Below are 22,232 nucleotides of genomic sequence, written 5' to 3'. Positions count from 1 at the left end.
AACATCTGGATCATGTAAGGATTGACATTTTTCTTGAGACATAGTCACATTTTTCTGGTTCTTTGTGTATGACTTATGGATTATATTTGGGGCCTTGTGGATATTATACAGATTCTGGATCTGGTTATAATCCTCAGGAGAATGTATATTTCTTTTTTTAAGAAGTCAGCCCAGTTGAGTTGTTTGTTTATAAATTGAAGTATAGTTGATGGACATGTTAGCTTAAGATGTACAACATAGTGATTCAGTATTTATGTGTACTCTGAAATGCTCACCACAATAAACTAGTTACCATCTCTCACTATATAATGAATGCCATTACAATATTATTGACTATATTCTCTATGCTGTATTTTACATCCCTGATTTATTTATTTTATAACTGGAAGTTTGTGCTTTTTGACCACCTTCACCCATTTTGCCCAGTACCTACCTACCTCACTTCTGGCAGCCACCACCAGTTCTTTCTTTTCGGAGTCTATTTCTGTTTTATTTTGTTTGTTCATTTGTTTTGTTTTTAGATTTCACATATAAGTGAAATCATTCAGTATTTGTCATTCTCTGACTTCTTTCACTTAGCATAATACCCTCTAGGTTCCTTCATGTTATCACAAATGGTAGAATTTCATTCTCTTTTACATCTGAATACTATTCCATTGTGGATTTTTACCACATCTTTATCCATTCATCTATCAATGGACACTGATGTTTCTTCCATATTTTGGCTATTATAAATAATGCTGCAGTGAACATAGGTGTGCATATATCTTTTGAAATTAGTGTTTTCATTTTCTTTAGGTAAATAACCAGTGCAGTTGCTGGATCATATGGTATTTTTATTTCTAATTTTTTGAGAAACTTCCGTAGTGCTTTCCAGAGTGGCTGCACCAGTTTACATTTCCACCAGCCATGTACAAAGTTACCCTTTCTCCACATCCTTACCAACACTTGTTATTTCTTGTGTTTTTGATACAAGTCATTCTGACTGGTATAAGTTGATACCTCATTGTGGGTTTGATTTGCATTTCCCTGATAATTTTAGTGGGTTGAGCATTTTTTTTCACGTACCTGTTGGCTCTCATTATGTCTTCTTTGGAAAAGTATCTGTTCAGATCCACTCCCCATTTTTTAATTGGATTGTTTGTTTATTTTGGTGTTGAGTTATATGAATTCTTTATATATTTTGATTATTAACCAGTATCGACATATATAGTGTATATATAATTTACATATATCTTCTGTTCAGCAGGTTGCTTTGATTGTTTCCTTCCCTGTTCAAAAGTGGTTTTTTTTTTTGATGTAGACCTAATTGTGGTTTTTTCCCCCCAAGTTATTTATTTTTGCTTTTATTGTCCTTGCCTGAAAAGACAGACCAAAAAAATACTGCTAAGACTGATGTCCAGAAGTTTACTCCCCTTATTTTCTTTTAGGAGTTTTATGGTTTCAGGTCTTACATTTAGGTCTTTAATTCATTCTTAGTTTATTTTTGTATATGATATGAGAAAGTGGTTTCTTAATTTAAATTAAGAAAGTTTCATTATTTTGGATGTAGCTTTTAATTTTTTTTTTCACGTACCTGTTTTGGATGTATTTATTTGGATGTATTTATTTATTGGATGCACTATTTATTGAAGAGACTGTCTTTTCCCCATTGTATATTCTTTCTCCTTTGTTGTATAACTTTACCATGTAAGTGTGAGTTTATTTCTGGGCTCTCTGTCCTGTTCCATTGATCTCCACATCAGTTTTTGTGCCAACACTATACTGTTTTGGTAACTATAGCTTTGTAGGAATGTTGGAAATCTGCGTGTTTGATACCTCTAAGTTTGTTCTTCTTAAGGTTGCCCGGGCTATTTGGGGTCTTTTGTGGTATTATTTGTTCTAGTTCTGTGAAAAATGCTGTTGGTATTTTGATAAGGATTGCATTCAGTCTGTAGATTACATTAGGTAGTATGGACATTTTAACAGTATTAGTTGTTTTAATCCATGAGCATGGTATATCTGATTTATTTGTGACATTTTCAGTTTCTTTCATTAATGTCTCATGGTTTTCAGAGTACAGGGGTTTCACTACCTTGGTTAAATTAATTGTAGGTATTTTTGTTGTTTTTAGTACAGTTTTTAATAAGATTGTTTTCTTAATTTCTCTTTCTGCTATTTTGGTATTAGTGTAGAAACATAACTGATTTCTATATATTAATTTTGTATTTTGCAACTTTACTGAATTCATGTATTCTAATAGTTTCCGGTGAATTCTTTAGGGTTTACTACATATAATATAACGTCATCTGCAGGCAGGGACAGTTCTACTTCTTACAAACTTGGATGTCTTTTCTTTTTCCTGTCTGATTGCTATGGCTAGGACTTCCAAGGCTGTGTTGAATAAAAGTGGTAAATGTAGGCATTCTAGTCTTATTCCTATCTTAGAGTAAAAGCTTTCAGTTTTTCGCCTTTGAGTATGATGTTAGCTATAGCTTTCTCATATATGGCCTTTATTATGTTGAGGTATGTTCCCGCTAAACTCAGTTTGTTAACAGTTCTTATCATGAATGGATGTTGCCTTTTGACAAATGTTTTTTCTGCATCTGTTGAGATGATCATATGGCTTTTATCCTTCATTATTTTAATGTAGCATATCACATTGATTTGTGAATATTGAGCCATTCTTGCATCCCTGGAATAAATCAGGGTAATCCTGGCCTCAGAGTGAATTTGGAAGCATTCTTTCCTCATTAATTTTTTCTTTTTTTTTTTTGGAATAGCTGAGAGAAGAATAGGGATTAACTCTTTGAATGTTTGGTAGAATTCACCTCTGAAGCTAGCTGTTGGCTTTTTAAAATTTCTGATTCAGTTTTATTCCTAGTAATTGTTCTGTTCAGATTTTCTATCTCCTGATTCAATTTTGGAAGATTGTGTACTTAAAAAATTTTTTTTGATATTTATATTTGAGAGAGGCAGAAAGGGAAAGAGAGAGACAGTGTGTGAGCAGGACAGGGGCAAAGAGAGACAGACAGAATTACAAGCAGGCTTCAGGCTCCAGGCTCTCAGCACAGAGCCTGATTTAGGGCTTGAACTCACAAGCTGTAAGATCATGACCTGAGCTAAAGTTGGATGCTTAACCAACTGAGCCACCCAGGCACCCTATAAGATTGTGTATTTCTAAGAATTTATCAATTTCTTCTAGGTCATTCAGGTTTTTAGCATATAATTTTTAATAGTAGTTTCTTGTGATTCTTTATATTTCTGTGCTGTCAGTTGTAACTTCTTTAATTTCTGATTTTATGTATGAATCGTCCCTTTTTTTCTTGGTGAATTTTGCTATGGGTTTATTTTTTTTTTAAATAACCTGCTCTTAATTTCACCCATCTTTTCTATTATATTTCTATTTTCTGTTGGTTTTAAAAGTCTCTATTTTATTTATTTCTGCTTTGATATTCATTATTTCTTTTCTTCTGTGACCTTGGACTTTGTTCTTTTTCTAGTCCCTTTAAGTGTGAGGTTAGATTATTTGAGATCTTTCTTGTTTCTTAAGGCAGGTGTGTAATGCTATAAATCTCCCTCTTAAAACTTCTTTTGCTGTGTTCCAATAATTTGGAACATGTTTCCATATTTGTTTGTCTTGGGTATTTTTTATTTCCTCAGTTTCTTTGTTGACCCACTGGTTATTCAGTAATATGTTAGTTAGCTTCCATGTGTTTGTGATTTTTACATTTTTCTTGTAATTGATCCCCAGTTTAATACCACTGTGGTTGGAAAAATATGTTTACATGTACATTTGAAAAGAATGTATATTAGGCTGTTTTTGGATGGAGTTCTCTGTATGTATCTAAGTTCGTCAGGTCTAATGTTGTTCAGAGTCACTGTTCCTTACTGACTTTCTGTCTGGATAATCTGTTCATTGATGTAAGTGAGATGACAATCCCCAACTGTTAACTGTATATCTGTCAATTTCCCTTAATGTCTGTTAACATTTACTTTATATATTTAAGTGCTCCTATGTTGTAGCCATAGATATTTAGAATTGTTATTTTTTCTAGCTGGATTGATCCCTTTATCATTTGTAGTGCCCTTCTTTGTCTCTTGTTACAGTCTTTGTTTTAAAGTCTGTTTTGTCTGATGTAAGTATTACTTCCCCAGGTTTTTTGTTTTTTTATTTACATTTAGATGGAATATCTTATATCTCTTCACTTTGTATGTGTTTTTAGGTCTGAACTTAGTCTGTTGTCAGCAGCACCTAGATGGGTCTTTTTTTTTTCTTTTTCTTTCTTTTTTTTTTAGTTTATTTATTTGTTTTGAGAGAGAAACCGCACGAGCAGGGAAGGGGAGGCAGAGAGGGAGAGAAAGAGAATCCTAAGCAGGTTTTGCACTGTCAGCACAAAACCTGACACAGGCTCAAACTCATGAAACCCTAAGATCATGACCTGAGCCGAAACCAAGAGTTGGACGCTTAACCAACTGAGCCAGGCCAGCACACCAAGATGGGTTTTGGTTTTTTAATCCATTCAGTCATCTTATGTCTTTTTATTGGAGCATTGAGTCCATTTACAGGTATGTACTTATTGCAGTTTTGTTGTTTTCTGGTTGTTTTTATCATTCTTCTCTATACCTGTCTTCTCGTGTTGTCTTACTTTATACTTTGACAATTTTCCTAAGTGTTATGTTTGGATTTCTTTCTCTTCATTTTTTGTGTATCAGAGCTTTTTGGTTTGTGGTTATCATGAGGTTCATATATAGCCCTCTATGTATATTCTATTTTGTTTTAAATTGATACTTAGATTTGAACACATTCTAAAAGTAATACATTTTATTTCATCCCATCCACATTATATATGTTTGATGTCATATTTACATCTTTTAATTTTGTGTATCCTTTAACTAAATATTGCAAATACAGTTGATTTTACTACTTTTGTTTTTTATCTTCCTACTAGCTTTATAGGTGATTTATATACTACCTTTACTATATGTTTACTTTTGCCAGTGAAATATTTTAAGAATTATTTTATTTCTAGGGGTGGCCTCCTTTTTTTCCCACTTACGGGAATTCCTTTAATATTTCCTGTGAGGTCTGTTTAGTGATGATGAACTCCTTTAACTTTTGTTTGTTTTGGACATCCTGTTTTTCCTCAGTTCTGAATAATAACCTTGCAGGATAGAGTATTCTTGGTTGTAGGATTTATTTATTTTTAATGTTTGTTTATTTCTGAGAGACAGGGAGACAGAGCATGAGCCAGGGACGGGCAGAGAGAGAGGGAGACACAGAATCTGAAGCAGGCTCCAGGCTCTGAGCTATCAGCACAGTCTTATGTAGGGCTTGAACTTACAAACCATGAATCATGACCTGAGCTGAAGTTGGACACTGAACTGACTGAACTACCCAGGTGCCCCAAAGGTTTTGTATTTAAACACTTCGAATATATCATGCCACTCCCTTCCGGCCTGTGAAAAATCATCTGACAGTTTTATATGTCTTTCCTTTCATGTAACTAGTTGCTCTTCTCTTGCTTCTTTTAAGATTCTCTTTTTAACTTTAATTTTTGATATTTAAATTGTTATGACGTTTGTTGCGGACCTCTTTGGGATCAGCTTGTTTGAGCTCTGTTTTTCCTGAATCTAGATGTCTATTTCCTTCCCCAGGTTAGAGTAATTTTTAGCTAATACTTTTTCTACCCATTTCTCTTTCTCTTCTCCTTCTGTACCCCTATAGTGCAATTGTTAGTATGCTTGATATTGTTATAGAGGTCCCTTAACCTATTTTTTGTTTTTTTATATTCTTTTTGCTGTTTAATTTGGATAATTTCCACTACCCTGTTTTCCAGATTACTGATCTGTTCTTCTGAATCCTCTATCTGCTGTTGACTGCTGTTAGTATATTTTTTACTTCAGTTATTATATTCTTTACCTCTAATTGGTTCTTTTATATTTCCTATCTCTGTTGAGGTTTTCACTGAGTTCATCCATTTTTTTCTCCCCAGAGTTGACTAATGACCATTAGTCATTATGACCAATACTTTGAATTCTTTATGAAGTGTTGTTTATCTCAGTTTCATTTAGTTATTTTTCTGAGATTTTATCTTCTTTTGTTCATAACATATTTCTCTATCTCCTAATTTTGTCTGACTCTCTATTTTTCTGTGTTAGGTAAGTCAGCTATGTCTCCTGGCATTGCAAGTATAGGCCTTGAGTAGAAGGTGATATGTGGAGCCCAGAAGTATAATTCCTTGTTCACCAGAACCAGGTACTCCAGGGGTGTCCCCTCTATGAGTTGTATGTGCCCTCCTGTTATGACTGGGCTATAATTGCTGCTGTTATACTTGAAATTAGGATCATGCTCTGGACCAGCAACTGGCTACAGTCCCCAGCCATCACTGCTGCAGGTGCTTTGGTGGTTGGGGCTGGTCTCCAGCATGCTGGCTGAGAGGCCTAGCTGTGGCTGCTGCCCATGTACATGACTGACTCTGAGTCTGGCTGTGACTGTTGTGGGCAAGGTGGAGGGTGGGGCTGGCTCCCCCTCCCTGAGACGAGTTTTTTTGGACTCTCGCCCATCCTGACTAATGATGTACACTGGGTGTGGCAGGGTGGTAGCTGCTCTGTTGGGGCACCAGTCTTGGCAGAGATCAACTGCCAGATGTAGTGGGTCAGGAGGGGTGTCTGTTGGGTTTGATGGGGTGGATCTGCAGGGGAATGCCAGAGTGGGGTAAGCAGTGCTAGCAAGGTAGATAGAGAGTGTTAGAACTGGCACCCACTAGTACTAGACCAGGTAGGCTGAAGGAAGCCCCCCAAAATAGCACCCCATGGCTTTTTTCCCCAAAGAAATTTCCTGCAGATCCCTGCTCTTCTGGCGTACTTGCTAAAATTAGTAGATATCCCTTATCTGTGGTGCAGGAGCTTTTCACACTGCTGCCTTTGTGGTCCTAGAGTGAAATTCTGTGCAGACCCTTTCAATTCTTATTAGCTTGTGGCTTTCCAGGAGTTAAACCACGCTGATTTTCAGTGCTCCTGGATATATGCCCTGCTGATTTTCAAAGCCAGGTGTAATGGGGACTTGTCTTCCTGGTGCACATAGATCCTCAGTGCAAGGCTGGGTATGTACCTGATACAGGTCTTGAACCCTACACTCCTTAGGACCTCCATACCTATGATATCCCTCTTGTGGGTTACTGAGCCGGGGTTTAGTTCCCAACCAGACTGTGTTTCTGCCTCTTTCACCCTTCCTCCTTCTCCTCCTCCTCCTTCTTCTCCTCCTCTTCTTCTTCTTCTTCTTCTAATTTATTTTAAATGTTTGTTTGTTTTTGCAAGAGAGAGAGACAGTGTGAGCTGGGAGGGGCAGAGAGAGAGGGAGTCACAGAATCCGAAGCAGGCTTCAGGCTCTGAGGTGTCAGCACAGAGCCCGATGCGGGTCTCCAACTCAAATGAGCCATGATCAGGACCTGAGCCAAAGTTGGATGCCCAACCCACTGAGCCCCCAGGGGCCCCATCTCTCACCCTTCTTGATGTTCCTGTTTCTTTATGTCTTTACCTATGGAAGAGCTGTCCTGCTAGTCTTCAGGTCTTTCTCAGAGGAAGTTATTATTTTTTAAATGTTTTTATTGGTTTCTGAGAAAGAGAGAGACAGCATGAACAGGGGAGGGTCACAGACAGAGGGAGGCACAGAATCTGAAGCAGACTCCAGGCTCTGAGCTGTCAGCACAGAGCTCGACGCGGGGCTCAAACCCATGAACTGTGAGATCATGACCTGAGCCGAAGTTGGACGCTTAACCGACACTGCCACCCAGGCGCCCCAAGAAATTACTTTCTATGTAGTTGCAGCCTTGGTGTGTTCACGAGAGGAAGTGAGCTCAGAATCTTCCTATTCCATTTTCCCTCTCCATCCTCATTAGATTTAGGCCAGAGTTCTTTCTCACCTTCTGTGGGAAGTGACCCAAACTCAGTTCAGTTTTCAAAGGTTTTATGGTGTTGCTTTTGACTTGTCTTGTACGTGTGCCACTTAGGTTTATATGATACTCACGAGTGGTTTAAATCTTAGTTCTCAGGACCCTTAGTATGGTGTTCTGTGTCTTTCCTGTGCTTGCACAATTGGGGTTAGTTTGAGACGGTGGTATTTTTAAACTGAGCTCTGATGCCTCCACCTTTGCTTTGCCACTTTGTGCTGTGCTTAGGCAGCTTAGGGTTGAGCCAGATTTCTACAGGTGTTTGTACACGAGAATGAAAGGATCCTTTTTCTGAGGCTCTTCTCTGAGATACTCCACACGTTCCTTGGCTCTCAGTGGCCCTTTTCCTGGCTTTCCTGGCTGGAATGACAGTTTCTCTCGGTTTTAGCAGCCTACAAGATTGTTGCACTTCAGAGTGCCAGGGACCTGCCCTGGGGCAAGACTGCTAGAGAAGAGGAAGTTTTCACTCCTTTTACAATTCCCTACTTCTGTTAACTTTTTACAGTCATTAAGGTTGTTACTTTTTGTGTTCTGTCTAAGGTTTTTCGTTGTAATCAGTAGCAGAACTAGAATGTAGCGGGCTTATCTTACCATTCTGGAAATGGAACTCCTATATTTTTAACATCTTTTGGATCTAGAAAAATTTGGACAATGAGAATGTTAACCTAATGTTTGAAATAGCTCTATTTGTGGTTATATACTAAGTTATTTAAAGAATAATTTCATGTAATAAAATTACATAAAGCTAATGTTTTCACGTGGTTGGATTTTTAAACAGAGCAAAAGAAGAAATGCTTAGATTCTCAAGAGGTTTCCATACCAGATTTATTCTTGAGTTTTTTTTCTCTTTAGATTTGTCTCTCTGCTATTCTTAAGTGTAAAGATAACAGCCTTATTTTAAAATTAAAAAAAAATTTCTTTAAATTTATTTATGAAAGAGAGAGAGACCGCATGACCAGGGGAGGGTCAGAGAGAGAGGGAGATAAAGAATCCGAAACAGGCTCCAGGCTCTGAGCTGGCTGTCAGCACAGAGCCCGACGCGGTTTAATAGTACCTATATGATTACTTGAGAGAATGAAATTAATTCAATTTTTAAATTTCCTGTAGAAATTTGCTTGTTTTAATACATTTTGAATAAATTGAGAATAAAATGTGAAATAAACTATATGTATTTGCACTTTAAATCAATAAGTGGTATCTCATTTAAATGTAATTAGAGGGTTAATTGATTTCAGTTATTTATAGAATGGATTAAGGAAAGTCAAATAGTTTAAGACTCAGAAATTTTAATATGTTTTTTAATTTTTTGAGATGTAAACAATTTTAGCTATGTTATGAGAACAAGAAATTAGTTCTGTCTGTGGATATTTATTCCTCAGCATACCTTAAATCTTAAATTTTAAGTTACAAAGTTATGAACTACTAACCAGACTATTGAAGAAGACCAGAAATCCAGGGAGCCTGGATGGCTCAGTTAGTTAAGCATCCAACTCTGATTTTCTGATTTTGGCTCAGGTCATGATTTCATGACTCATGAGATTGGGCCCTGTCTTGGGCTCTGCACTGAGGCAGAGAACCTGCTTGGGATTCTTTCCTCTCTCTGTGCCTCCTTTACTCACACCCACTCACTCACATTCTCAAATAAATATTAAAAAAAAAAAAAAAGGATCAGAAATGCTTCATTGCTTTATCATCCCACGATGTGAAAGAAATTATTTTAGTGAGTTTCAGTAGATTCTTTTGAGCAGAAGCACAAAATAGTTTTTTAATAGGTACTTAACAAATGCTTTCAATGTTTAGTTATTACTTTGATGATATAGTTTTTATAAATTATTTGCAGTATTAGTCATGTATGTTTAAATACACTGATTAAAGTCCTTATTCAAGGAGTTCTAATTTTTTTTTTTTTAATGTTTATGCTAAGAGAGAAAGGGAGCACTCATGTGCAGGAGGCACAGAGGGGCAGAGAGAGAAGGAGAGAGAGAAAATTCTAAGCAGGCTCTGGGCCATCAACACTGAGCCTGACACAGGGCTTGATCCCATGACTTGATCATGACCTGAGCTGAAATCAAGAGTTAGATGCCTAACTGAGTGAGCCAACCATGCGCCCCAAGGCATTCTAATTTTTAACTACTTTGTGGTCAGTAGCATTTGTGAAGTGGAATCCATACCTAATTTTTAGATCAGATTTTTTTTTCCCTTCTAGCAACATGATGCAGAAGTTGAGCACTTAACTGAAGTTCTTAAGGAAAGAAATAAAGAAAGCAAGAGGCTAAGGTCCTCTTTTGATACACTAAAAGAATTGAATGATAACTTAAAAAAGCAGGTAAGATCTCTTTTAATATATACTAGATTTCAAAATATTCTTAAAACTTTTATCATCTGTACTTAAATTATTTATCAAAGCCTTAGAATATAATTTGGCTAGAGAGATTTTGATTAACTTTATTTGCTAACTTTATTTTGTATAATACTTCCAAATATAAATATGATATTCTTAAGCTTTTGGTTTTTCATCATCTATTTTAGCAACTAGCTGAGATGCTTTTGTAATTTGTAATTTTTTAAATTAAAAAGAAGCAAAAAATACCACTTGATAACCTAGGGATTTTTAGGGATTGATTTAGCTTATCTAATACTACTTTTAACTGCTATTTTACACCACTGCTTATTTAACATTCATTTATTTTCTGGGTATCTATTATGTGCTAGGCAGTGTACTAGAAGGAAGCCTACACATTGCTTATAGTCTCATGAGTATAGTGTACTATCATGTTGTACTGTGATTATGTATGTGATGTAATATAGGTTGCTGCTTAATACTACTGAAGTTGTAAAGCAAATATTTTATGAGTTGTATCTGTTTTTCTTTTTTTAACTTTTGCCGGTTTTTGACTGAAAGATGTGAAAGGATATGTTGAAGACAGATGGGAGAATGGTTTGTGTGTATTTGTGGTGTGTGTATTTGTGGGAGGAGAAGTAGATAAGCAGAAACTGGGCTAAACCTAGGCACTTCAAAAATTAAAACTTTGGGCTGGAAAACTATATGGATTCTAAACTCAGACTCTCAGAGATAATATATATCCTGGAATTCCTTCTGTAGCTGTATGTTCTCAGTTTCTCTTTTTGATGTCCTGTAGTTACGGCTTGTTACAGCTTTTCTCAGTGGCAGTGATCACTAGGGATACTGTTTCTCATTTGATCTAAGTTCTCTGACTTCTCTGAATTTATTTATGGCCTCCCATAGTTGGAGTATGGCCTTCACTTACTGTTGTTTGGAGCCTGCTTTATCCCTGGAGAGATTACTTTTTCCCATCATAGTCTCAGTGTAGTGCTCTCTCTCTCTTTTTTTAAATTGAAGTATAGTTGACATACAACATTGGATTAGTTTCAGGTGTACAAATTAATGATTTGACAACTTTGTATGTTATGCTGTTCTCACCACAAGTGTAGGTACTGTCACTAGACAACTCTAGCACATTTTTTTTTTGAGAAGGGTTTCTTTAACTGTTAGCCAAGGAGCATTGTTGCCTATATCTATCTTTTTTTTTTTTAATTTTTTTTAACGTTTATTTCTTTTTCAAACACAGAGTGTGAGCAGGGGAGGGGCAGAGAGAGAGGGAGACACAGAATCTGAAGCAGGCTCCAAGCTCTGAGCTGTCAGCACAGAGCCCGTTGCGGGGCTCAAATCAGAAACTGCGAGATCATGACCTGAGTCGAAGTCGGCCGCTTAACCGACTGAGCCACCCATGTGCCCCTGTACCTATCTTTTAAGGTTATATAATTCTTAATAGTTTTGCATGTGTTTGCATCAGTATCTGGTGAGTGGAGTGGATATGTAATTATTAAGTGATCAACCTATTGATAATTGGATTTTTGATAATTGGATTTTTGATCTAGTATGTCCAAACTGGAAAAGCTTGGGAGAAACCCTTTGGTACCAAATGGCAAAATACTTTATTTTATTTTATCTTAATTTTTTAAAATTTTTATTTATTTTTTGAGAGAGACAGAGCACAAGCACAAGTGGGGAAGGGGCAGAGAAAGGAGACCCAGAATCTGAAGTAGGCTCCAGGCTCTGAACTGTCAGCACAGAGCTGGATGAAGGACTCGATCTCATGAACCTGTGAGATCATGACCTGAGCTGAAGTTGGGCAGTAACCAACTGAGCCATCCAGGCGCCCCTATTTTATTTTATTTTTATTTTTTAAAGTTTGTTTATTTTGAGAGAGAGAGAGAGAACACAAGTGGGGCAGGGGCAGAGAGAGAGGGAGAGAAATAGATCTCAAGCAAGCTCTCTACATCAGTGTAGAGCCTGATGTGGCACTTCAGTTGATGAACTGCAAGGTTATGACCTGCACCGAAATCAACAGTCAACTGACTGAACCAACCAGGTGCCCCTGGGATGCTTTTTTATGGTTACTTTGTTTAGTGTAGATGAGGGATCTTTTTTTTTCCCCTCCTGTTAAGGATGAAATAGTAAATACTCTGGGCTCTGTGAGCCATACAGTCTGTCATAATGACTCAATTCTGACATAATGCAAAAGCAGCTATAGGCAGTAAGTGAGTGAGTGATTATGGCTGTGTTCTAATAAGACTTTATAACAACAGTGTTCAGATTTGGCCCATGGGCTATAGTTTGCACTATGAAAGACATATATAGTTGACCCTTGAACAACACAGGTTTGCACTGTGTTCCACTTATATGCAGATTTTTTTGATAAGTAGTACAGTACTATAAATGTATTTTCTCTTATGATTTTCTTAACATTTTGTTTTCTCTAGCTTACTTTATTGTAAGAACATAGTATATAGGAGCAAAACATATGAATTATGTGTTAATTGACTGTTTATGTTATCACTAAGGCTTTTCTGGTCAGTGGTAAGCTATTAGTCAAGTTTTGGGGAGTCAGAAGTTCTATATGAATTTTTTATTGCCTAGGGGTCAACACCCCTAACCCACACATGGTTCAAGGCTCAACTGCATTTAAAAATTGCTAAATAAAAAAGTAAGTTATTTCTTTGACTGACTTATGTAGTAATTTGTGGTACTACTGGACATAAAGATGTTTGCAATAATAATAACAACAATGATGACAATAACAAACCCATTACGTCTTGCTAAGCTGAGGATACAAGGATTAATATCCAGGATCTGGGCACCATTGGCTCTCAGTTGAAAAATTAGAGGGTTGTACCCTAGGAGGAGGCAAATTAGAGGTATTTGGAACCGTCCTCTGATTGAAATGTGGTCTTAAATGATCTTAGATCCTGTTTAGAGTAAGGTAATCAGTTTCCATTTTGAATACCTAGAATGAGCCATCTCTGAAAGAAGGTATCATGTGATAAAGTTGTAAGCTTTCTTTATCATTCTGTACAAAATTAATAATTATATTAAAGTCAGAATCACATGACTAAATATGAAGAGAACAAAAATGCCCCAGACAATATGAATAGGCCTGCCAGTGATCCAGACATTGGAGCTAATAACAATGACTTTAAAATGATGATTAAAATTTAAAAACTTGATGGGGGCGCCTGGGTGGCTCAGTCGACTAAGTGACTTCGGCTCAGGTCATGACCTTACAGTTCGTGAGTTCGAGCCCCGCGTCGGGCTCTGTGCTGACGGCTCAGAGACTGGAGCCTGCCTAGAATTCTGTGTCTCCTCACATTCTCTCTCTCTCAAAAATAAATATAAAAAAATTTTTTTTAAGTTTTAAAAATGATTAATATGTTCAAGAAAGTAGGAAAAAAGATTGAGAACTTCATTAGAGAAGCAGAATATATAAAAAGGAACTAAATTCAAATTCTATTTTTTAATTTATTTTTTTAAATGTTTTATTTATTTCTGAGAGAGAGAGGGACAGAGTGAGCAGGGGAGGGTCAGAGAGAGAGAGAGACACAGAATCTGAAGCAGGCTCCAGGCTCTGAGCTAGCTTTTAGCATAGAACCCAACGGGGGGCTTGAACCCACGAACCGTGAGATCATGAACTGAGCCAAAGTCAGACGCTTAGCCAACTGAGCCATCCAGGCGCCCCTAAATTGAAATTCTAAAACTAAAAAATACACTAATCGAATTTGAAAACTCCAGTGAAAGGATTTAACAGTAGATGAGTCACAGCAGAAGACAGGATTAATGAACTGGATCATTTCCTAAAAAGTCTTGACATGAAAACATTGAGTGGAGAAAGAGTAAAAAACATTTGTTAAAAGTTTTAACATGGGAGTTCAAAAAGAGATAATAGGGTGAAAACAAAATATGAGAAGAGAAATGGTCACTTATTATCCAAACAAATATAAATATAAATCAAATAAAAAAACCCAAACAAACCCACCAACCTACAGATTCAAGAAATTATGTTAAACCTAAGCAGGGTAAATATTGAGGAAAACCATAAACAGGAACACTGCTTTAATTTTAAGACTGCTAAAAACATTAAAGATAAAATTTTAAAAGTGATCAGAGAAAAAGAAGATATCTTACCTTCAAAGAAGGAACAGAAAACTTATGACTAACTTTTAAGGAGGAAACCATGTATACCTTAAATATAAATAGGAAAAGAGAGAAAACCTCCCCTTCCCTGTTGTATGAAGCCAGCATAATCTTGATACTAAACATGTCAAGAATGTTACAAGAAAAGAAAAATTCAAACAAGTTGCATAAATATAGATGTAAAAATTTTAAATATTAGCAAGTTGAATCTAGCAGTACATAAAAATAATACAACTGAATGGATTTAATACAGGAATACAAAGGTGGTTTATCATTTGAAAATTAACACATCTAATAAAAGTAGAAAAATCATAATTTCTGCTGATAATAAAATTGAGCACCATCTCATGATAATAGTAATAAAAGAGAACTTAATTTTAATAAGTATCTACAAAAAAAATCCAACAACAAAATCATCTTTAAGATAGGTTATTGAAGTGTTTTCCCTCTGAAATGAGAACAAAGTAAGTGTGCCCATTGTTACTGTTTCTATGTAACACTATCCTGAAAGTTTTAGTGCAATAAGGAAAAAAGTAGAAAATAAAGATTGGGAAGGAAGAATAAGACTTATACACTGATTACATGATTATGTCTTATATACATAGGTATCCAAACAAGTACACAAATAAGTTAGTAGAATTAAGCAAATTTAGGAGAGTCTTTGGATGTAATTTCAATATACGAAACTCAAATGTGTTTTTATATACCAATAATAATCAAATAATAAATGTTATTTTTACAAGATCTCACAGATAATAGAATCAAAAAACATTAGCTCTCCAGGAATAAATCTAAACAAAGATGTGTATAATGTATATACTGAAAAGTACAAAACATTATTAAAATAAAGTTCTAAATAAATTGAAAGCTACGTTATGTTTATAGATGGAAAGACTCAATATTTGTAAATATGTCAGTTCTTCCCAAATTTGTATATTAATCCAATTTCAGTAATTCATTTCTACATGCTTAATGATTTGTACACTTTTCTATACATATATTGTAGTTCAATAGAAAGTTCAATTAAAAGACATTTCCCATTAAAGCATATACTTGTAAGATACCAGGAGACTTACAGTTTTCTATAGAATTGAAGTAAGCTTAAACACTGTTAGTGCTTTGGGGACAAATGATGGTTTTTAGCTGTGTTTTTTTAATTAAATTTTTTATTTCATTTTATTTTTGTTGACATGTAATTGACATACAGTATCCTGTTAGTTTCAGGTGTATATCATATTGATTCAATATTTTTATACATTTCAAAATGATTTCCAAGATAAGTCTAGTTACCCTCAGTTGTAATTTTCTTTAATCGTAAATGCTACCTCTGTTTTGTTACATTGTTTGGTTATACAGACTAGATAAGATAATAGATTATTTTGGAAATCTTTAGTGTGAAATCAGCTTAAGTTTTATATTGAAATATTTACTGTTTTCTCACTGTAGTTAAATGAAGTAAATGAAGAAAACAAGAAGATGGAGATTCACACTAAGAGAGTTCAAGCTCGTTTAGATAATTTACAGGTAAGTTGCCTGCTCTTTTGATACAAGTGAATTTTAAATGATTGCCTTTGGGTTTTCTCACCTTTAATACAATTGTGTTTTAATTCATGGATATGCACTGTTGCAGAGGAAGTATGAGTTTATGACACTACAGAGACTAAAAGGAAATTGCCATGCTGCTAACGAAATGAAAAGTTTAAAACAAGAAAAAGTACCAGTCTCAAAAACTCACAAGGTATGATGGGATTGAAAATTTCTCCAATAGAAGGCAAAGACATTTTCTCTTTGTTCTTGAACCTTTTTTTAAACATCCTTTTTGATACGAGAAGATTCACCCTAATAATTCATTTACAGAGAAATATATGTATAATACTTCTAATATGCTTTTATTTCCAAAAGCAAAACAAAATATTTCAGCAGTGTTTCAGGCATAGTAACACTGACAAATCATAGGACCCTAAGCTTAATAAGAGCTTTATTATTCGTTGTATTTTAAGACCCTATAAGCTTTCAGTATTTTCTGTCAAGACTACAGTCCACACCTGAATGAGCTCTATTTTTTTATTTTTTCCTAAGGATTTTTTTTACATTGAGGTATAAATTATATACAGTAATATAATGCACAGATCATTAAGTATATAGTTTCGTCAGTTTTGAAAAATGCCTATACTCCTATAACCTACAACTAGATATAGAACATTTCCATCACTCTAGAAACGTTCCCTTGTGTGTCTTTTCAGCTCTTCCTTGTAAGAAGTAGTTGTTAATCTGAATTCCTATCACCGTGAATTCATTTTACCTATTTTAGAACTTTGGTCAGTGAGATTGTATAGTATACATTCATTTGGGTAAGGCTTATTTTACTCGTCATAACATTGGGTGTATCAATAGTTTGTTCCTCTGTATTGCTCAGTAGTATTCCACTGCATGACTGTATCACAAAATTTGTTTATTCTTCTGTTGATAGACACCTGGGGTGTTTCTATTTTTTGTCTATTCTGAATAAAGCCATTAAGAATATTTGTGTACATGGGTTTAGTGGACATGTGTTTTCATTCTTCTTGGAAATACAACTAAGACCAGAATTTCTGAGTCATAGATACTTGACTTTTCATAAAACTGCCAGTTTTCCGAAGCTATTGTACCATTTTATACTCTTGTGAATGTTGTAATTACTCTACAGCCTTGCCCAACATTTGGTGTTTTCAGTCTTTTTCATTTTGACCTTTTTAGTGGGTGGGTAGTGATATCTCAATCTGGGCTTTTTAGTAATTTTTATAAATCTTCTACTTCTTTGCATAAAGTGGGAGCATAGCATTGTTTAAAGATTTTTGTGAAATCTCAGTAGCAAAATCAGGAGCCACCATTGGGCACTGTGATTCTGAAGGTGTTAACTGTCTGACTTATGATGAAGACATCATGATGACTCGGGACCAAATTCAGCAAAAGATTGCTATGCAGAACCTTCTGTTCTTGGAGCTGTTAGAGCTCACCATCCTATGCAGGGAATATAGTGATGACTTCTATCAACAGAAGATTGAGCACCTCCACCAAAAGTTCTCATACACCTGCAAGACCAGGCTTTATGTGAACTGCTGCTGCTGCTTTTTTTTTTTTTTTAATTAATGTTTACTTATTTTAATGAGAGAGAGAGAGTCTGAGCAGGTAGAGGGACAGAGGAGAAGGAGAGAGAGGATCCCATGTGAGCTCCATGCTGACAGCAGAGAGCCCAATATAGGGCTCAAACCCACGAACCGAGAGATCATGACTTGAGTCTAAGTCTGATGCTTACCTGACTGAGCTACCCAGATACCCTTATGTGAACAGCTTCTATTGAGGCTTTAGATTCTCCACTTGGAGGTGCTGCTGGATGTTAGCAGGGAATTTCAGCAGTTCAAGCCCATATCTGTCAAGATAAAAGATGACCTGGTGTCAGGGCTTCACTGAACTCACAGTTGAAGATTTCCACACCATGTTTATAGACCTAATTGAGTAGATGGAGAAGCAGACCTAAGTAGCCAGCCTGCTGCCCTCCTTCAATAATCAGAGGACCTTGGACTTCCTATTAGTCTACCTGCAACTCTGTTCACCTCAGGCTTTCCTGTAGGATGAGAGCAGGCTCTTAGAGCATTTCATTGAGGGTGGGCTCACTGTCCAGGAATTCTGCCACCAGGAGGTAGAGGCCATGAATGAAAATAGTAATCACATTCTTGTCATTGTGCCAGCCCATGCCCTCCGGGTCTCTATCCAGGTGGGTGGAAGGAGACTGCATAGAGGTTATCAGCACTAACCTGCACATCTTTTATGAAGTCTCTGGGCCTAAGGTCTACCTTCTGTACCTCCTAGACCTATGATTTCCTCTACAAATAGGGCTTGCCCCTGTCTGCCACTGCTCTCTGCCAGGCAAACACATATGTGCAGAAATACTTTTTGTGGTTGTAAATGGAAATATTTCACAACCCCCACTCTCACTTTTTTCCTCTTATACAGCCTACAGTGTTTTATTAAAGGGGATGCTTTTCTATTCTGTACTTAATGATGTTTGAAATTATCTAAAGTTTTCATTTGAAGAAAACAGGTACTCTTGTTCAGAATAATGTAATTCTGATTTTGTGGATTGCTGTCTACTTAATGTTACCTTTTTATTTATTTGTTTTTGTTTCTTTATCTTTTCAGATGTCTAAAAAACTAAATCTAGCATAGTTCCCTGTTTAAGGTAGATGTGTAATAAATTGACTAAAAGTGATTTTAAGAAATACTAAAATCAGTGTAATTGAATCTATAAATTTTTGTGGCATTTTGTTTTTCACCTCCCATTTTGATAGACTCTCAAGAGGATTTCCAGGAAATTTTTCATATCCTGTTTATAGAATGTTAAAAAGATAAAGAAAGAAACAACTTTTTTGGGAAGAAGAAAATATGAAGTTCTTAGGTGGAAACTGTTTTAACTTTCTAAACCTTTAAATTTATTAAAATCTTTTAGTTATGGTGGTTTATGCTCTTGAGTTTAGGCCAATTTTATTTTATTATGTTATCAAACTTAGATAAAGAATTTTTATGAAAATTCTTTTTTTTGGTAATAAGGCAAAGTTCTTTAAGTTTCCTTTTTAGGATGGATTTTCTCTTCTCTCAGCTATCTTTTTAATATGTTTCTTCTGTTAAATGGAAGTGTTTGATTTGGAATTTTCGTTGTCATTCAATACATATTTTAATGGTGTTCTTTGGGTAACTTATTCTATAACCCCCAAATTTAAAGCTTGCCTTTTATCAGGTTGTGAACTTAAATGTTTGATTTAATTTTTTACATATAGGTACCACTTAATGCACAAGTTTATGAACTTTTTCAATACATATATTCAATACATACATTCAATATATATTTTAATGGCATTCTTAAGGTAGGTAGCTTATTCTGTATTCCCCAAATTTAACTTTTATCAGGTTGTGAACTGAAATGTTTGATTTAATTTTTTGCATATAGGTACCACTTAATGCACAAGTTTATGAACTTTTAACTGTCTTCATGGACTGGATTTCAGATCACCACCTTAGTAAATTAAAAAGTGAAGAATCTGGAATGGATGGTGAAAAGCCCCTACTGAAATTTGCTTCCCAGAGAAATGATATTCAAGAGAAGTGTATAAAGGTTTGTGTTTTGATTTGATACATATGACTTATAAAGATCAAAACTGGAGAGTCTGTTGTATATGTTATAAGAGAAATTGAAATAGTTCTAAAAAGATTCTAAAAAGACCAGTAGTTTCTTTTTTTTTTTTTTAATGTTTTATTTATGTCTAGGAGAGAGAGAGAGAGACAGCGTGAGCATGGGAGGGTCAGAGAGAGAGGGAGTCACAGACTGAAACAGGCTCCAGGCTCTGAGCTGGCAGTCAGCACAGAGCCCGATGCGGGGCTCGAACCCACGAACCGCGAGATCATGACCCAAGCGAAAGTCAGACGCTTAACCGACTAAGCCACCCAGGCGCCCCAAGACCAATAGTTTCTAAAAAGATTTATTTCAGACTTAATTAACATTAATTCATACTTTTTATTTTTCTTAACATAATGGGAACTTCTTTTTAAAAATAGAGACTAGAAGTTAACAACTTAATCCAAAAATGGCAAAATAATTGTATACTAGAATTAGGCAAATGATCAGTGATATGAACAATTCCTGATAGATAACACATGATTTCCACTAAAATAATTTTGTTTTACTTTTTGTCATGAAGGGATAAACAAACAAGGGATAAACATTTAAAACAAAATTTTTTTTAACATTTATTCATTTTTGAGAGAGAGCCTGTGAGTGGGGGAGGGGCAGAGAGAGAGGGAGACCCAGAATCCAAAGCAGGCTCCAGCCTCTGAGCTGTCAGCACAGAGCCTGACATGGGGCTTGAGCCTGATGTGGGGCTCGAACCCACAAGCAGTGAGATTGTGACCTGAGCTGAAGTCGGACGCTTAACCCACTGAGCCACCCAGGCGCCCCTGAAATGACCATTTTCTTAAGTTATAGACATTAATTTGGATATTAGTACTCGTGATTTTTAGTTAGTGTATGTGGTTATTAGAGGTTGACAATTATATTCTACAAGAAATATATTAAAACTTTGAAGAGTAGACATCTAAAGTTGTTTATTTAGTGTTTTCAGAGACAGTCACGTAATTGTTAAATATTGGCCAGGGTTTCATTTGAGAAAATTATTTCCAGTTTTCCTCTTTACATAACTAAAATGTTTCTTCTAAATGCGTTTTCTACTTGGCAGAATAATGGGCCTTCAAGATGTTCATATCCTAATCCCTGAAACCTTTCCATGTGTTATGTTATATGGCAGAAGTGAATTACGGTTTACTAATCTACTGACTTTCCATAGTGATTGACCAGGTTGTCTGAGTGGGCACAGTAATCATGTGAGCTTTTAACCAGACAGAAGAGCAGAAGAGCAGGTCAGAGACAGCCCATGCTTGCTAGCTTTAAAGGTGGAAGAAAAGGGCCATAAGCCAAGTAATGCTTCTAGAAATTAGTTCAATTTTAGTTATATTTAAGCCTCTGATTAATTTTCAGTTCATTTTTTGTCTCTGTCATAAAATAAGGGTCCAGTTCATTTTTCACAAGTTAATATCTAGTTTTCCCCTCACCATTTGTTGAAGCGACTGTCCTTTTCCCTATTGAGTGGTCTTGGCACCCTTGACAAACATTGTTTCACCATATATGTGAGGGCTTATTTCTGGGCTATTTTCATTGGTTTTTATCTCTCTCTATGTGAATATGACACTATTTTGATTACTGTAGCTTTGTAGCAAGTTTGAAGTCAGGAAGTGTGAGACTTTCAACTTTGTTCTTTTTCAAGATTGTTTTTTGTCTGTTCCTTGTGCCTGGAGATTCTATATGAATTAGAATGAGTAGTAGTCTATGTTGTATAAAAGTTTTACATTTTTACTTAATTAAACCCACATCCTTTCCTATTTATTTATTTATTATTTTGAGAGACAGTGCATGAGTGAGCGAGTGAGCAGGGGAGGGGCAGAAACAGGAGAGAGAATCCCAAGCAGGGAGTCTTGAGCTCCTGACAGTGCAGAGTCTAGTGCAGGGCTCAGTCCCACAAATTGTGAGATCAGGAGTCAGATGCTTAACCAACTGAGCCACCCAGGAACCCCCCATATCCTTTCTTTTGTTTATACCACTGCATCAGTGTTAAAATAGACCTCTCTTGCCCCAACATGTGGAAAGTATTTAACTTTGTTATTTTTTGTTTCTAGGCTTTTCCTGTTTTCATGGTTAACTTTGAAATATTTAATTCCTATTTTTCCCATTGATTTGAAATGTACATAAAATGTATTTAGGAGGTGAGGTCTATTTTTGTGGTCATTACTCTGTTCCATTGATCTGTATGTTCCTGTGTTACTACCACAGTGTTCTGATTAGTTCTGACTTTATAAATTATTATACATCAGCAGGAAAGTTTTGGTTACTTGAAGAAATTTTTAGTTGTCCATGATACTCATTTTAATACAAGTTTTGAAAGTCTTTTTGTATTTTATTGTTGTTACATTTAATTTCTGGATTGATTTAGAATTTGTATCTTTATAATAAGTCTTCCCCTCCTTCTTTTTATACAGTTAGTTTTTCATGTTCTTGAATTAAATTTGTGATTTTTATATATGTGTATTTAGAATCTTTCCTTTTTCATATTTTATTGTGTTTGGGAACTTTTTTGTTATTATGAATATGATTTTTTTCCATTCTCTAAAATTGGATATTGATGGTATTTGGAAGATAATTTTGCTTTTTATATTTTTAGCAACTG

At 35.6% G+C, this 22,232-nt stretch overlaps 1 protein-coding gene and 1 pseudogene across 5 annotated transcripts in view; both read left to right on the top strand.

Annotated features, from left to right (window-relative positions):
• Window positions 1-22,232, top strand: part of CCDC138 (coiled-coil domain containing 138) — a 111,959-nt gene that overhangs the window by 17,393 nt on the left and 72,334 nt on the right. For all 5 annotated transcript variants that reach the window (XM_039222191.1, XM_039222190.1, XM_039222193.1 and 2 more), the window contains exons 7-10: window positions 10,138-10,257; window positions 15,871-15,948; window positions 16,055-16,162; window positions 19,409-19,573. In XM_039222191.1, the coding sequence (XP_039078122.1) occupies window positions 10,138-10,257; window positions 15,871-15,948; window positions 16,055-16,162; window positions 19,409-19,573 (471 nt within the window). The remainder of the gene's footprint in view (window positions 1-10,137; window positions 10,258-15,870; window positions 15,949-16,054; window positions 16,163-19,408; window positions 19,574-22,232) is intronic.
• Window positions 17,091-18,297, top strand: LOC120223968 (annotated as a pseudogene).

Source organism: Hyaena hyaena, unplaced genomic scaffold, assembly GCF_003009895.1.
Source record: "Hyaena hyaena isolate Hyena2069 unplaced genomic scaffold, ASM300989v1 scaffold_1074, whole genome shotgun sequence".
Classification (NCBI taxonomy): domain Eukaryota; kingdom Metazoa; phylum Chordata; class Mammalia; order Carnivora; family Hyaenidae; genus Hyaena; species Hyaena hyaena.
Note: the sequence above shows the minus strand (reverse complement) of the source record. Positions and strands in the feature narration are given on the sequence as shown.